Here is a 15804-nt window from a genome sequence, read left to right on the forward strand (position 1 = left end):
GGTTGCTGATGGCTAAGGATTATGTCACTTGGTTTAATTCTCTGCATGGAATCCAGCACATCAAACATCACCTATCCACGTCTAGTTACAGTATGTGACTTTGATCTGAACCTTGATTGTGACCTTAGCTTGAGCTCTGACTTTTTGGACACAAAAGTTAATTATCTCTTCCTGGCAGCCTAGTGTTTAGAATGTCATTAAAATCCACTAATTCTCAGATAGACACACACACACACACACACACACACACACACACACACACACACACACACACACACACACACACACACACACACACACACACACACACACACACACTCTCACACACACACAGTCACACACACACACAAGCAATTGCAAACACCCTGCCTGCCCCACTGATTTCCCTTTCTCCAGTCCATTTAAAATTTGGAACCCCAGCCAAATATACTGTAAGTCAATCGCTGAATTCTCCACTCACTTCCGTGCGGCCATTCTCTTCTCAGCTCCACCCATAACATTCAAGGTGAAGTTGAGGAACCAGAAGGTGGAGGAAGACAACAGTGTGACTATGAGCTGTGAGCTGTCTAAACCCGGTCTGACTGTGGAGTGGAGGAAAGGAGAGGAGGTGCTGAAGAACGGCCTGAAATACCTGATCAAAAAGAGAGACGCCGTCATGGAACTGGCCATCAAGAAAGCCCTGGTGGAGGACAGCGGAGTCTACAGCTGTGTCTTTAATGATATACAGACTACGGCCAGCATCACTGTCACACGTAAGGGGGTGGGCTCTGTGGGTCTAGGCCTTGTGTGCTGGAATTGGTCATTTTGATGCCGTTGAATGACAATCAAAAACCACAGGAGCCGGGCCCTATTTTGGCCATTGCCTTACCTTATCCCTAAACGTATCCCTAAACTTCAAATAGCCGATCTACAAGCTCACAACGTGTCGGCTAGTAGGACAAAGAAATGGCAAAAAAGTTTAGGGATAAGGGTGATGAAAATATGTAACCATGAAAATCACTTAAATAGGAGTTATGGTATAAACACCAGAGATACAGGATAGGTTTCCACAGTGTTGATTAAAGCTACTATCTGCAAGTTTTATGTCTGAGAGGTAATTGCAGCAGTTTCCATACTGTAAAGATGGTGCCGCATATAGTGTCCAATCCGGCGCACTGTCTAATTCAAATAACCTTATTGACATTGGCCCGGTTTCCCAAAGGACACATGGTGTAAGAGGTATGGTGTTGCACATGCTCAGATGCCCTCTAGGCCGCACACAGAAGCCTGTGAACATAGACATTTCGTGCATAGATGTGCCACGCAATGGTAGGCCTCAGGCCTGAAGCCTGGTATGGTAGGCCTCAGGCCTCAGGTCTAGTATGGTAGGCCCCAGGCCTCAGGCCTGGTATTGAAGGCCTCAGGTCTACCATTCTGAAATTGAATTTAATAATATTTGGACTGCTGGACAGCTGACAGTAGGCTCTCTTTACTCTTAAAAATAGTCGAAATATTAAATTAAATCAAATGCAACACCATACCTCTTACACCATGTGTCCTTTGGGAAACCAATGTCAATCTGTAGTTGTCCTACCTGACGCAAGAGTCCAACTCCGGTAAAGTCCCAGATATGAGATTGTTTACCTGTGATCCACAGCCATTCCGTGCACCTTCAAGATGGGTCTGAAGAACCAGGAGGGCAGAGAAGGAGGCATCGTGAACCTGCGCTGTGAGCTGTCCAAGGCTGGGGTCCCGGTGCAGTGGTGGAGGGGAGAGGACCAGATCTACCATGGAGGGAGATACAACATGAAGCTGGACGGGAAGATAGCCGACCTGCACATCAGGAATGTCCAGCCAGAGGATGTAGGGCAGTACAGCTGTGTCTTCGGAGACCAGACGACGACAGCTGAAGTGTGTGTGAGAGGTGTGTTCAGTAGTGTTGAGGATTTATCAATGTGTCTTGTTCTTTACACTATATTTCCAAAATGAAGCGTCCAATGTGCAGAATTGACATTCTGGAAAGGTTTTTAAATAATATGCTGAAAAGTAATATGCTATTTGAAACTTGTCCTAAAACAAAATACAAACCTGTGTTACTATTACACACTGTTATGACAATGAGGTCATAATTTTATTTTATGCCTGTAGACAATGTGTGTGTTTGTGTAGGCACGCACAAACAAAAAGAAAACCCTGTTAGTGTTCCAAAATACAGTGAATGCACACATTTATCTGGTGTATAATGTTTAGTCCTATTAAGAGCTGAGTCATTCCCTTAGACGCCTAGAATGTCTCCACTGCTATTTTTTACTTTTTATTTTTCCATTTGCTTACATTTGTATCACTTGTATCACTAGTTTTTCACATGGACATTCCTTAATGACATCATGCCCCACCTCCCCTTACAGCGGCAGCCTCTGTGTTCTTTGAGAAGGAGCTGCAGAACCAGGTGTTGATGGAAGGTAAATCACTGCTGATGTCGTGTGAGATTTCCAGTGCCAACGTTCCAGTCACCTGGAGGAAGGATGACCAGCTGGTGGAAGATGGAGGACACTACAGTATCATAAAGAGAGGAGCCACTCATACCCTAGAAATCAATAAACTGTGTCCGGAGGACGCTGGAGAATATTGTTGCGTTACTCGGGGCAAGAAGACCACTGCAAAGTTAGTCGTAAGGGGTAGGTGGATACGTTTGATAACATCTCCTTTGATCTTTTTCCATTTCATTCATTTATTTTTATTTCTTATTTCATGATCATTTCATTGAAGATGATTACCATCTTTGTGAGGCTAACTCATAATTGTGAGTTAGCTTTGTGTGGGCTACTCATAATATGCTGAGTAAACCACACATTATTGTCATCATGCCATTCGTTTTTTGCGACACATTTCATTTCCATTCTCTAAAAGTTAGAGCTATGTATCTAGTTCCTCGTTCCTCCACAGAGCGAGTACGGATCGTGTCAGGGCTGAAGGACATGACAGTGACAGCTGGCGAGGACGCTGCGTTTGAGTGCGAGCTGACCCATTCGGATGTGACTGAGGGCGTGTGGTGGCTGGGCTCCAGCCAGCTGCAGAATAACGAGATGAACCAGATGTCTTGCCGGGGCCGTTTTCATCATCTGGTTCTCACCATGACCACACCAGAGGAGACGGGCACCGTTGCCTTTGTGGTTGGGGAGGAGAAGTCTTCTGCAAGTCTGCTAGTGGTCCCCAAGCCCAAAGGTGAGGACAGAAGAGACAACTGCTGTTTTTGACTATATTGTTTTCTTTATTGAGTGTATTATAAATAAATAAGTTATTTGGTGTATTAGATACTACTGCCTAAACTGTACTTCATTCAGTTCAGTCTTCAGGAATCAGTGAGTATTCTCTTCTAATATGAACTATTGTAAACTCTTAAGTGTTATTTGAGGAGAAGCCCGAGGATGTTGCAATCATGGAAGGGGAGACGGCCACCTTGTCCTGCACCACCTCTGACCATACTTCCTCTGTTACCTGGAAACGTAACTACATCACACTCATGAGTGGTGAAAAGTTTGAAATACGTAAGGAAGGCAAAGTCAACCTACTGATCATCTATGATGTGGAGCTCCAGGATACTGGCGTGTACACTTGTGATACAGGAGATGTGCAGTGCAGTGCCAAACTTGCAGTGAAAGGTAAAAGGAGGTCTGCAGCATTATAAGTGTATAGCCTATGGATCGTACTAGCCATGGCCAAATGCCTTTATGACGAACAGCATTGGACCGGATTATATGACCAAGTATAAATTACTTATTTAAATTGTGCACCTGGTTAATCTCTTTACTAAACCAGGTATTATCTTCACCCCATGTTAAGTTAACTTTCAACCAATGCTTCCCTTTAGAAAATGATTTTAAAATATGACGCTTGTGTCTAGTGTATTCCTTTCCAACTTATAACTACTTCTTGGTCCAACTGTCTCTCCCCAGAGCTTCCACCATTCTTCCAAGAAGAGCTGCAGAATGTGGAGTCTGAGGAAGGTGGCACAGCGTTCCTGTACTGCGAGCTGTCTAGGTCTGGGGTGCCGGTGCAGTGGAGGAAAGACTCACTGCCTCTGAGAACCAATCGGAAGTATGAGATGAAACAAGATGGCTGCCTGTTCAAACTCTACATCAGAGAGCTCAAACTGGAGGACGGTGGCAGCTACTCATGTGTTGCAGGAAGTGCAGAGACCACTGCAACTGTAACAGTGACAGGTGAGTGCATTTTAAAATATGCATAGCAAACTATATATGCAGCGAGGGACATTTCTACAGTGGCGGAACAGTAGAATTACTTTAAGATAACTTTTTGTTAATCATGATATCGTGATATCTGCCTTCAGCACAGTAATAAATAAATGCATTATTATGTCTAATCATTGGATGTATCTACCCCAGAACTCCCTCCGATTTTCAAGAAAGATCTGCAGAGTGTGGAGACTGAGGAAGGAGGCACAGCCACTATGTCCTGTGAGCTGTCTAAACCTGGTGTGTATGTGCAATGGAAGAAGAACAAGCAGCCTCTGAGGTCCAACAGAAAGCATGAGATGAAACAGGATGGCTGCCTGTTGCAGCTCCACATCAAGGATCTCAAACCTGAGGACAGTGGCAGCTACTCCTGTCAGGCAGAATGTGCAGAGACCACTGCAATGCTGTCTGTGAAAGGTGTGTGTAACAAATTCTCAGGACAATTCAATAAACATTTAGAGAAACACATTAATTCTAATGAATCTAATGCCGATCATTCTGTCCCTCCCTACCATTCTTTATCAGAGTCGATTCCATTCTTCAAGGAAGATTTGCAAAGTGTACATGCTGAGGAAGGAGGGGTAGCCACTTTGTCCTGTGAGCTGTCTAAACCTGATGTGTCTGTGCGATGGAGGAAGAACAAGTTGCCCCTGAGAGCCAACAGGAAGTATGAGATGAATCAAGATGGCTGTCTGTTGCAGCTCGACATCAAGGACCTCAAACCTGAAGACAGTGGCAGCTACTCGTGTGTGACAGGAGATGCAGAGACCACTGCCAGTCTCTCAGTAAAAGGTCTGTGTATTTCATTTTAAATGTACATAGAAACATTTTACAACAGTACATCTGTATAGAGAGATGACACACCCAGTAGGCAATTTGGAGCAGGTGCGATGGTGACGAGGCATACAACGTAGGAGAAAGAAGAGCATTTCTTTCTTAAGATTAGATTAGATTAGATTCAATTTATTGTCACTGCACATAGTATACAAATACTTTGACAAGAGAGCTCTCTTAAGAAATAAATGCTCTTGAACCTAGCAAGTGGCGGGTGTCCCTTCTTTCTCCTACAACAGCACATCTGGAAAATCATGGATTCTGCATACATTTTCGAATGCACGTTGACTGGTAGCATTTACTTTATTGTCATTTTGGAAAACGCCACCAGTAAACAAAAAACAAACAACATTTTCCAAATTGAAACAAGACTTCACATTCACATGTGGTAATTAATCTCTCCATTGTCATTAATATTAAACTAATAAACTTAACACATGTGCAATCATTCCCAGAACTCCCTGCATTCTTCAAGGAAGAGTTAGAAAGTGTACAGGCTGAGGAGGGAGACACAGCCACTCTGAACTGTGAGCTGTCTAAACCTGGTGTGTCTGTTCAATGGAAGAAGAACAAGCTGCCTCTGAGAGCCAACAGAAAGTATGAGATGAAACAAGATAGCTGTCTCTTCCAGCTCCACATCAAAGATCTGAAGCCTGAGGACAGTGGCAGCTACTCCTGTGTGGCAGGAGATGCAGAGACCATCGCAGCTGTGTCTGTAAAAGGTGCGTGCATTTTTAAAAATGCATAGAAAAAGTTTACAAAAGTTTGGATTCTGGATTAGTTCAAGGTTCTTTATTATTTGTCTCCCGAGGAAGAAATTTGTCTTAGACAAAGGGCCCGCATGCAAGCGTAGCCCTTATGCCCATGTCGCCGCAGAGCAGCGCCAAAAATAAGTGCGACCGCCTCCTTCATAAGCTAGCAAGAAAGCTACTCAGTGTGTTCGATTAAGCTGCAACCTGGAACTTATTGTGACCGAAGGTCACAGTTAACTATGGAATTGTGCGGTTTTTTGTGTATCACTCAAAATCCCCATACAAAAAAGAGAAACGAAACGAAAGCCCCCATATATTGTGCCCAGGTCTCGTGACATCACTATGACATCATCAGGGATGATAGTAAATCAGGGATCATAGTAAATGCGACCCGCTGTCGCAATTAAGCCCATATATGGAGATCCCTGATGCCATCAGTATTAGTATATGGATCTCAGAACTAGCCTGGCTAATAAGCCAGACGCGAATCAGCCGTTGGCAAAAACCACAGTGTGATATTAGTCTGGCTTATTAGCTAGGCTATGTCAGAACCTATTCTGAGATTCCATATGTTTATCCTTCCCCATTCATCCTTCCTCTTCAATGTCTCCCTTTTGACTGATACCTATCCATTTAAACTCTAGACAGGCCTGCCCCAAAGTTATTTGTGCAGCCACGCCTGGCAGCAGAAAACTAGAGAAAATGAAAATTAAGTCCTGAATACCTGGGCCCTGTACACTCAAGACACTGCCCCCGCTGCCACCCTTAGATCTCCATATGGAGCTGACCTGTTCTGACAACATATGTTGATCTGACCTCACCAAACCCTGTACACTCAAGACACGATCCATATATGGCCAGTGCACGTCGCTTGGACGCCCTCAGACGTCTTACTGGTTTTAATGAATAAAATGTAATTTTAACTTATCTTCATGGTAGAGTATTAATACAATATAACTAATACATCTTCAGTGGTTTGAGGTGGTCTCCATACTAAATTGCACTGGTGTCAGTCAGGTAGGACACTTGCTGGTGGACAGGTACTATACTATAGCTCTGCCTGAAGCTCATAAGTCATAAGCCGAATATATCCCCTGGCCAAGGTGGAATTCCCCCTTGCTTGAGCATTATGGGTTTCCCACGTGTGAGACCTGGGTTCAAATCCTGGGTGATACAATTGCAATTTCATCTCTCGATCAGGAGAGGCTTTACTTTTACTTTTGTGGCAGGAATTGTATTGTCTTTTGTGGAAATTGCTACCATTTAAGTAAACTAAAACAAACAAATAAAATGATTTGCAGATAACAATATTTGATCCATTTGATAATGCCTCCTTGTATTCATATTAAACGAATAACCTGTAAAATGTCTGTCTGGTATTTCTCAGAACTCCCTCTGTTCTTCAAGGAGGAGGTGCAAAGTGTACAGGCTGAGGAAGGAGGCACTGCCACTCTGTCCTGTGAGCTGTCTAAACCTGATGTGTATGTGCAATGGAAGAAGAACAAGCTGCCTCTGAGAGGCAGGAAGTATGAGATGAAACAAGATGGCTGCCTTGTCCAGCTCCACATCAAGGACCTCAAACCTGAGGACAGTGGAAGTTACTCCTGTCAGGCCGAAGGTGCAGAGACCACCACAACTCTGTCAGTGACAGGTATGTGCATGTTATGCATAAAGAAAATAACCACTGGGGTTAATTCAGCAAATGGACATTTAGAGAGGAGGATTATTCCTATAAATGTATGGCTGATAATAATGTTCTTCCCCTTCCAATCATTCCCAGAACTCCCTGCATTCTTTAAGGAAGAGTTACAAAGTGTACAGGCTGAGGAAGGAGGCACAGCCACTCTGAACTGTGAGCTGTCTAAACCTGGTGTGTCTGTGCAATGGAAGAAGAACAAGCTGCCTCTGAGAGCCAACAGAAAGTATGATATGAAAGAGGACAGCTGCCTGTTGCAGCTCCACATCAAGGACCTCATGCCTCAGGACAGTGACAGCTACTCCTGTGTGGCAGCAGGAGGTGCAGAGACCACTTCGTCTGTATATGTAAAAGGTGTGTGCATTTTGGGATTGGTGTGCAACATTTAACTGCATATGGAGAAATCACATCAGGTCATAAGAGGACAAACATCTAAACGTATACGCTAGACTTACTCGCAAATACTTTCCCTTGTTGCAGATGATCTTTCACAAATTGAATTGCGTTATGTGATGGTAGCCAACCCTCTGACAAGTGTATTAGATAACAAGTTATACATATCTCCAAATACTAAGGCAAAGTATTAAAAATGACTTATATTGGACTGAATAATTAATTTTAAAGAATAAATGTAAAAGTGTTTGAAACTTTTTTGGGACCAAATCAATTCCTTCCCTTGTCTTTATTGTTTCTTTCCTAGAACTCCCTGCATTCTTCAAGGAACAGTTACAAGGCGTACAGGCTGAAGAAGGAGGCACAGCTACTTTGTCCTGTGAGCTGTCTAAACCTGGTGTGTCTGTGCAATGGAAGAAGAACAAGCTGCCTCTGAGAGCCAACAGGAAGTATGAGATGAAACAAGATGGCTGTCTGTTGCAGCTACAAATTAACAAACTCACATCTGAGGACAGTGACAGTTACTCATGTGTGGAAGGAGGTGCTGAGACCACTGCGTCCGTATTCGTAAAAGGTGTGTATTTTGATATTTGTGTAATACATTGTACTGCATACTGTAGCCTAAATGTATACTTGATTTTCAAATAGTTTCTGGGCTATTATACTATTATACTATAGTAATTAAATATTATCCCCAATCCTCTGCAATGCAACTGCACTAAAGGAATAAGCAAGCTATTAGAAATATCTGCAAATACTCAAGGCAAAGTATTAGCTAATAATCCCCCGTTATCATTCCCAGAACTCCCTCCATTCTTCAAGCAGGAGTTGCAATCTGTACAGACCGAGGAAGGAGGCACCGCCACTCTGTCCTGTGAGCTGTCTAAACCTGGTGTGTCTGTGCAATGGAAGAAGAAGAAGCTGCCTCTGAGAGCCAACAGGAAGTATGAGATGAAACAAGATGGCTGCCTGTTGCAGCTCCAAATTAAGGACCTCAAACCCGAAGACGGTGGCAGCTACTCATGTGTGACAGGAAGTGCAGAGACCATTTGCACCCTGTCAGTGAAAGGTTTGTGCATACTGTAAAATATGTCATTGTATCCCAAAAATGCTAATACTTTCTATTGACTATCTGAGCTTTTTGGCATCAGAGAGTATGCACATACAATATGCATCACATTTCCACTGGGACACGTCCCCCTCAGCTAGACTAAGTGGCAAAACATTGAGCAGTATGAAGCATATAGCATTACTAGAGTTTAGAATGATGTCAAGTGCATAGCCACTATTGTCTTAACAAGTCTAAGAATAAAAAGATCCAGTGGCCCCTAGAAGCTGTGCTGCTCCTTAACACCAACTGGACCAAAGTAGCTTAAACCATTGGACACTGTACCACCAATGGAGCCTCACACTGTCACTGGTGGGGCTTTATAGCCTAGTCCTTACACAAAGTTCACTTGAAAATGTTTTTTTTCTTGAACTGTTGTTTATGTCATGAGTACATCCCGACATGTGACGTAAAGCAATCCATTTTATATTCCCAACAAAGTGTTGGGTGAACAGACAGGCAGACCGTCATTGCCATTACTGAGAATGAGATGATGTATGATGAAGTATGATAAGAGCGCCCTTCACTTCACACAGTGTGATTTTTTTAAAGCTATTGAATGGGTGCCCCAGTGCAGCATAAAGTAAGAACACATTCAGAATTGCCGCTGCTGGGTTTTGTTCCTACAAGACCTAAGGCAATGAATACCAACCTATTCATTCACCTCTTTCAGAGCTCTCTCCATTATTCAAGGAAGAGTTGCAAAGTGTACAGGCTGAAGAGGGAGACACAGCCACTCTGTCCTGTGAGCTGTCTAAACCTGGTGTGTCTGTGCAATGGAAGAAAAACAAGCTGCCTCTGAGAGTCAACAGGAAGTATGAGATGAAACAAGATGGCTGCCTGTTGCAGCTCTACATCAAGGACATCAAACCTGAGGACAGTGGCAGCTACTCGTGTGTCGTAGGAGCTGTGGAAACAGCTACCACTCTGTCAGTGAAAGGTGTGTGAATTATATTTATGATACAAATTTTGAAATGTTCTAGCATTCACTTTATTTGCTACAGGTACACGTACGCTAAAACAAGATCTCAAACAGTGTTCACGTTAAAGTACTGTGATCTCATTCTGTCACTTTCCATACAACTTTCCCAGAGCTAGCTTTATTCTTCAAGGAGAATATGCAGAGTGCGCAGTCTGAGGAGGGAGGCACAGCCATACTGTACTGTGAGCTGTCTAAGCCTGGTGTGTCTGTGCAATGGAGGAAGGGCACGGTGCCTCTGAGAGCCAACAGGAAGTATGAGATGAAACAGGATGGCTGCTCCCTGCAGCTCCACATCAAGGACCTCAAACCTGAGGACAGTGGAAGCTACTCCTGTCTTGCAGGAGGGGCAGAGACCACCGCAACTGTAACCGTTAAAGGTGTGCCGTTTTTGATATACAGTATGCGTAATACATTTCTTGCATCTGAGAAAATCAAATAGTTCCAGTTATGATTGTGGACAGACAGAACCAGAATCATGTTGTAGCCAGGTGTGTTTGCACAATATTTTCAAATAAAAACTAGATTTGGTCCACTTTTATGAATGTTGCCAATGTCAGGCTAGACTAATAAACTGTAATGATATTGTAATGTATGTCTGATATTTCCCAGAAATACCTGTACTCTTCAAGAAGGAGTTGCAGAGTGCGGAGGCTAAGGAAGGAGACACAGTCACACTGTATTGTGAGCTATCTAAACCTGGTGTATCTGTGCAATGGAAGAAGAACAAGCAGCCTCTGAGAGCCAACAGGAAGTATGAGATGAAACAAGATGGCTGCCTTGTCCAGCTTCACATCAAGGACCTCAAACCTGAGGAAAGTGGAAGCTACTCGTGTCAGGCAGAAGGTGCAGAGACCACGGCACCTCTGTCAGTGACAGGTACTGTATGTGCATCTGTGTCTAAAATACCACTGGGTTAATTCAATAAACAGGCATTTAGAGTGACTGATACTAGTGATGTTCCTCCCTACCAATCTTTACCAGAACTGCCTGCATTCTTCAAAGAAGATTTGCAAACTGTACAGGCTGAGGAAGGAGGCACAGCCGTTGATGATGAAAGAGTTAAATGTCCACCAAGGGCTACTGAGAAAGTATTTGGAGTTGAAGAGACAGTAAAGGAGACAGGAATGACTGAGGAGAAGGAGAATGAATTTGACAAAACCACTGAACTGCCAGCAAGATCACTGGAGAAGGAGAGTGAGATTACCTGGAAGGTGAAACAAGAAATAATCCAGGACAAGGATGCTGCTGTGAATCAAAAACCACAACAATCTGTCAGGGTTTTAGAGAAGACAAATGATGTTGATCCGAAATTGAAACTGCCACCTGGAACTCTTGCAAAGGAGGAGGTCGAAACTGAGGTTGATCAAAAACCGAAACAACCAGTTAGGCCTTGGAAAATAACAGAGGAAGTTCATGATAGAGTGAAAGAGGCAACAATGCTTCCAGAGAAGGATAACCAGCTTGAACACGATAAACAAGCTATTAAACCCACAATAAGGTATGCAGGGAAGGCAACGGTAGAAGAACCTGCAGGTCCATTAAAGCATACTGTAGCAGACCAGATTGAAAAAGAGCCTTTGAAACCACCTGCAAGAAATAAAAATAAAGACACAATAGGAATACAACCTCCAAAGCATGTCCTGGATGAAATCGAGGATACAGAAACATTGAAGGACAAGGTAGAGCCAAAGAAACAAGGTATAATGAGAACACCCATTATAGAGCCACAAGAAGAACCAAAACAACCAGTAAGTCCTATGAAATCAATGCCAAAAGAAGCTGTTGAAGACGAAAGAGTCAAATGCCCACCCAGGGGTACAGAGACAGACAGAGTTGAACAAAGAGTAAAGGAGCCAGAAAAGATTCAGAAGGAGAATGACGTTGACAAAACCACTGAACTGCCAACAAGTTCACTGGAGAAGGAGAGTGAGATTAGCTGGAAGGTAAAACAACAAGACCAGCTTGAACATAACAAACAAGCAATGAAGCCCCCAATAAGGTCTGCAGGGAAGGAAACAGTAGAAGGACCTGCAGGTACATTAAAGCAAACTGTAGCAGACCAGATGCAGAAAGAGCCTTTGAAACCACCTACGAGAAGGAAAAGTAAAGACACAACAGGAAGACAACCTCCAAAGCATGTCCTGGATGAAATTGAGGAGACAGAAACATTGAAGGACAAGGTAAACATAGTTGGAAAGGACCAGAAACAGAAAGAGAACATAAAGCAGCAACAAATGTCTATGGAGGAGATTGAAGAAAGTATGTTGCAAACTCCTTCAACAGATAAGCTGGACAAACAGCTCACAGAGCAAATGGACATATCTATAGAAACGGAGGCAGTATTTGCACCACCAAAACCACCCGTCAGGACAAAAGGAAAGGTGAGGGGGGCAGGTATTGACATAGCTCATGATGAAAACCAAACAGTAAGGTCTAAAACCGGAAAGATTGAGGCAGATCAGCAAGGGGAAATCTTAGCAATGCACATGGAGAAAGAGTCTGAAGGGGAAATGGAAATTCAGAAGAACCAGGCAGGGAAGGGGGACAAAATTGAAGAAAAGACAGAAATTCTGAGAAAACAGCTGGTAAAGAAAGACATTGAGGTAAACCAGACAATACAGCAGCCTGTGAAATATAAAGAGGAACCAGAAAGTCTGAAGAACCCGGCAGAAAGGAGGGGAGAAGTTGAAGAAAAGCCAGAAATTCAGAGGAAACAGCTGGTGAAGGACACAGACCAGACAATCAAGCAGCCATTGAAAGATACAGACAAGAGAATTGCCCATCGAACAGCCTGTAAACAGCCAATTGAACAGCCTGTAAAGCCATTGAGAAAGGAACCAGAAGTAAACCAAAAAGGCAAACAGGCTGTCATGCCAATGAGGCTGGAGGATGAGCTACCAAACATGGCAGAGGACATCCCTCTTGTCTATATTTCCGAGGATGACACCTTTTCAGAAGCTGATGCATCAGTGAACCAAAACAACATCCAGCCATTTACTAGTGCTGTTGGGGCCGAATCTCAGGCCTCCATCCCTGTTCTACCTAAAGGGCTCCATGAGCCTAAAGAAGATGTGCCTGATATAGAAATTAGTGTTGAGGATGAACCGGAGATGCAGGAGGCCGCTGTCAAAATCCAAGCAGCCTTCAAAGGATTCAAGACCCGCAGAGATATGCGTCCAGTCTTCAAAGACGTGTTCAAGAACCAGAGTGCAAGTGTTGATGGTACCATCCATCTACAATGTGTTGTAGAGGGGAAGCCTAGCACGGTGCGCTGGCTGAAAGATGGCCAGCAAATACTAGATGACAAACGCCACCGTATCGGAACATCAGAAGGTGTCTGCTCATTGGTGGTTACACACCTGACAAGCAAGGATAGTGGTATCTATACATGTGAAGTGGTCAATAAGTTTGGTGTAACCTCTTATAATGGGAATATAATCGTAGAAGAGCCTCGGCAGTCTGCCTCACCAGTTCAGAAACCTGCACACCCACCCCTTGCAGCCATAACCCCTCTGCAACCGGCTACACCAAACCCAGAGACCCAAGCCAAGTCACAGCCTCAAGTCGAATTGATGCCCCAGACTCAAGATGAGAAATCTGCCTCAGTGAATGAGGCCACAGGCTATGTGGAGAGCGAGAGCATCTCTCTATGGGAGACCTATAACCTTACTGAACGGGATGCTCAGATGAGCCTGCAGGAGAGGAGGAGACCCTCGCTTATTGCTTCCAGCTCAAGTAAGCAATGAGTTAGATCTTACCATTATTAGGCAACTTGTATAATTAATTTTGTAATTTTTCTTATTCAACAATACATTTTCATGATCTAACCCCTAATTTCAATAGTGTCTAGTCCCTCTGACTATGAGACTGCTTCAGATGTCATGGAGCCCAATGAGATCAGTCTCGAAGTGCCCAGGTTAGAAGAATGATTCCTCCTATTTATTGTAATATAATTCTTTATTTTTTGTTGAAAAGAATATAACACGCGCGTTTCTGTTGTCACAGGGAAGCTGCCAAACGAGAGGAACAAATTCAACAAAAGGATGAAGAGGAGCAGATAACTGCTCCACAAGTGCCAAAGAGAGTTTTGAAAGTCAAAGGTCAGACATGACATTTTGTCCCTCATCACATCCTTGCTACTATTACATTTTTACACATAAAGGTATCTCTCTCTCTTTATTCCACAGCTGCAGCTATCACCCCTCTGCAACCGGCTCCAACAAACCCAGAGTCTCAAGCCAAGTCACAGTCTCAAGCCCAGTTGATGCCCCAGACTCAGGATGAGATATCTGCCTCAGTAAAAGAGCCCATAGTCTCTGTGGAGAGCGAGAGCATCTCTCTATGGGAGGCCTATAACCTTACTGAGCAAGATGCCCAGATGAGCCTGCAGGAAAGGAGGAGACCCTCGCTTGTTGCTTCCAGCTGCAGTAAGCAATATGCTAAATCTTGCCAAATATTGGGCAACTTCATTTTATACAATATATTCTTTATTATTCTTTATTTCTTTATTTGGCAATCTTTCATTCATAAACCTCTTCTTTAAACAGTGTCTAGTCCCTCTGACTACGACACAGCCCCAGATGTCATGGAACCCAATGAGACACAAAGTGTCAAAGTGCCCAGGTGAGAAGAATATTTCTCCTGTTCCATTGATATATAATCCTGTATATTATGATTTATAGAATTAAAATATGCCTAACTATTGTCACAGGGAAGCTGCCAAACCAGAGGAACAAACTCCTCAAAAGGACGATAAGCAGCAGATAGCCGCTCCACAACCAACAAAGAAACTTTTGAAAGTCAAAGGTGAGCCATGATGTTTTTTCCCTCATCACATTCCCTCATCACATCCGGTAATTGGGTTTTCTTAACGTTAATATGTTATCTCCTGTATTTCACAGCTGCTAGTGAAGCCAGAATGAAGACACCATCTCCTAAGCATCACAATGCCCTCATAGCTGGCACGGCTTCTGGTTCAGAGTCTGATGGGGATGAGGATAGAAGAGAGGTATATTATTGTGTAATGTGCTTGTTCTTTTGTTGTGCAGTTTTTATGGTGTGGCTCTGCAGAAAGCTATCAATAACTGGAATGTCTGTCTGTCTGTCTGTCTGTCTGTCTGTCTGTCTGTCTGTCTGTCTGGAGCTAATCTTACAAACCGCTAGACCGATCCCCTGAAATATAGCCACAGTTAGAGATCCTTTACCTCATCACTATACATTTTGCTGTTTTGTCTCAGACAGCAATATATCTCACTCTTGAAAAGAGGCTAACTTAATGAGCCATAAAAGGTTGAAGTTAGATCTTGGTAGAATCAACAGTGCCTATGGGACACGCACTCTTTAGTCTGGGAAACGCTACTGCCGGGGCTGGGCTGCCAATGTCAATGAAAGTCCAAAACTCCGACTTAGCTGTTTTAACTAGTAATATAAAGTGGTTACATTTAACAGTTTTTTTTAATTCTCTCAGACCTTTGACATTTATGTGACCAGAGCTGACTGCAGTCCTAGCGGCGGAAGCAAAGATAACTTTATATTAAAGGAAGGCCAGTATGTGGAGGTTCTGGATTCTGTCCATCCTGACAAATGGCTGGTTAGGACCAAGCCCACCAAGACCAACCCTGCACGACAGGGATGGCTCTGCCCAGCCTATCTGGAGAAGAAGAGGAGGGTAGGTTGTGTACACTGTATGCCAGGCCCATATGTAACATATATGTTTCTGAGGAAAAAAAACACACATGTGTGTTTTTTTTCCTCAGAAACATATTATGGAATAAAGGCTAAAAGGCTACCCATTTAGACCTGAG

General features: G+C 43.5%; 1 protein-coding gene across 1 annotated transcript in view; it reads left to right on the top strand.

Annotated features, from left to right (window-relative positions):
- obscna (obscurin, cytoskeletal calmodulin and titin-interacting RhoGEF a) overlaps window positions 1-15804 on the top strand; it is a 62770-nt gene that overhangs the window by 26747 nt on the left and 20219 nt on the right. Inside the window, exons 26-49 of the mRNA XM_083766932.1 lie at window positions 486-752; window positions 1637-1903; window positions 2388-2657; window positions 2908-3204; window positions 3384-3641; window positions 3936-4202; window positions 4386-4652; window positions 4761-5027; window positions 5525-5791; window positions 7209-7472; window positions 7602-7871; window positions 8218-8484; window positions 8713-8979; window positions 9692-9958; window positions 10111-10377; window positions 10610-10876; window positions 10982-13735; window positions 13844-13916; window positions 14006-14100; window positions 14188-14427; window positions 14548-14623; window positions 14712-14806; window positions 14902-15008; window positions 15468-15668. Of these exons, the coding sequence (XP_083623058.1) occupies window positions 486-752; window positions 1637-1903; window positions 2388-2657; window positions 2908-3204; window positions 3384-3641; window positions 3936-4202; window positions 4386-4652; window positions 4761-5027; window positions 5525-5791; window positions 7209-7472; window positions 7602-7871; window positions 8218-8484; window positions 8713-8979; window positions 9692-9958; window positions 10111-10377; window positions 10610-10876; window positions 10982-13735; window positions 13844-13916; window positions 14006-14100; window positions 14188-14427; window positions 14548-14623; window positions 14712-14806; window positions 14902-15008; window positions 15468-15668 (7937 nt within the window). The remainder of the gene's footprint in view (window positions 1-485; window positions 753-1636; window positions 1904-2387; window positions 2658-2907; window positions 3205-3383; window positions 3642-3935; window positions 4203-4385; window positions 4653-4760; window positions 5028-5524; window positions 5792-7208; window positions 7473-7601; window positions 7872-8217; window positions 8485-8712; window positions 8980-9691; window positions 9959-10110; window positions 10378-10609; window positions 10877-10981; window positions 13736-13843; window positions 13917-14005; window positions 14101-14187; window positions 14428-14547; window positions 14624-14711; window positions 14807-14901; window positions 15009-15467; window positions 15669-15804) is intronic.

This window comes from Protomyctophum parallelum (assembly GCF_964188405.1).
Source record: "Protomyctophum parallelum genome assembly, chromosome: 6".
NCBI lineage: Eukaryota > Metazoa > Chordata > Actinopteri > Myctophiformes > Myctophidae > Protomyctophum > Protomyctophum parallelum.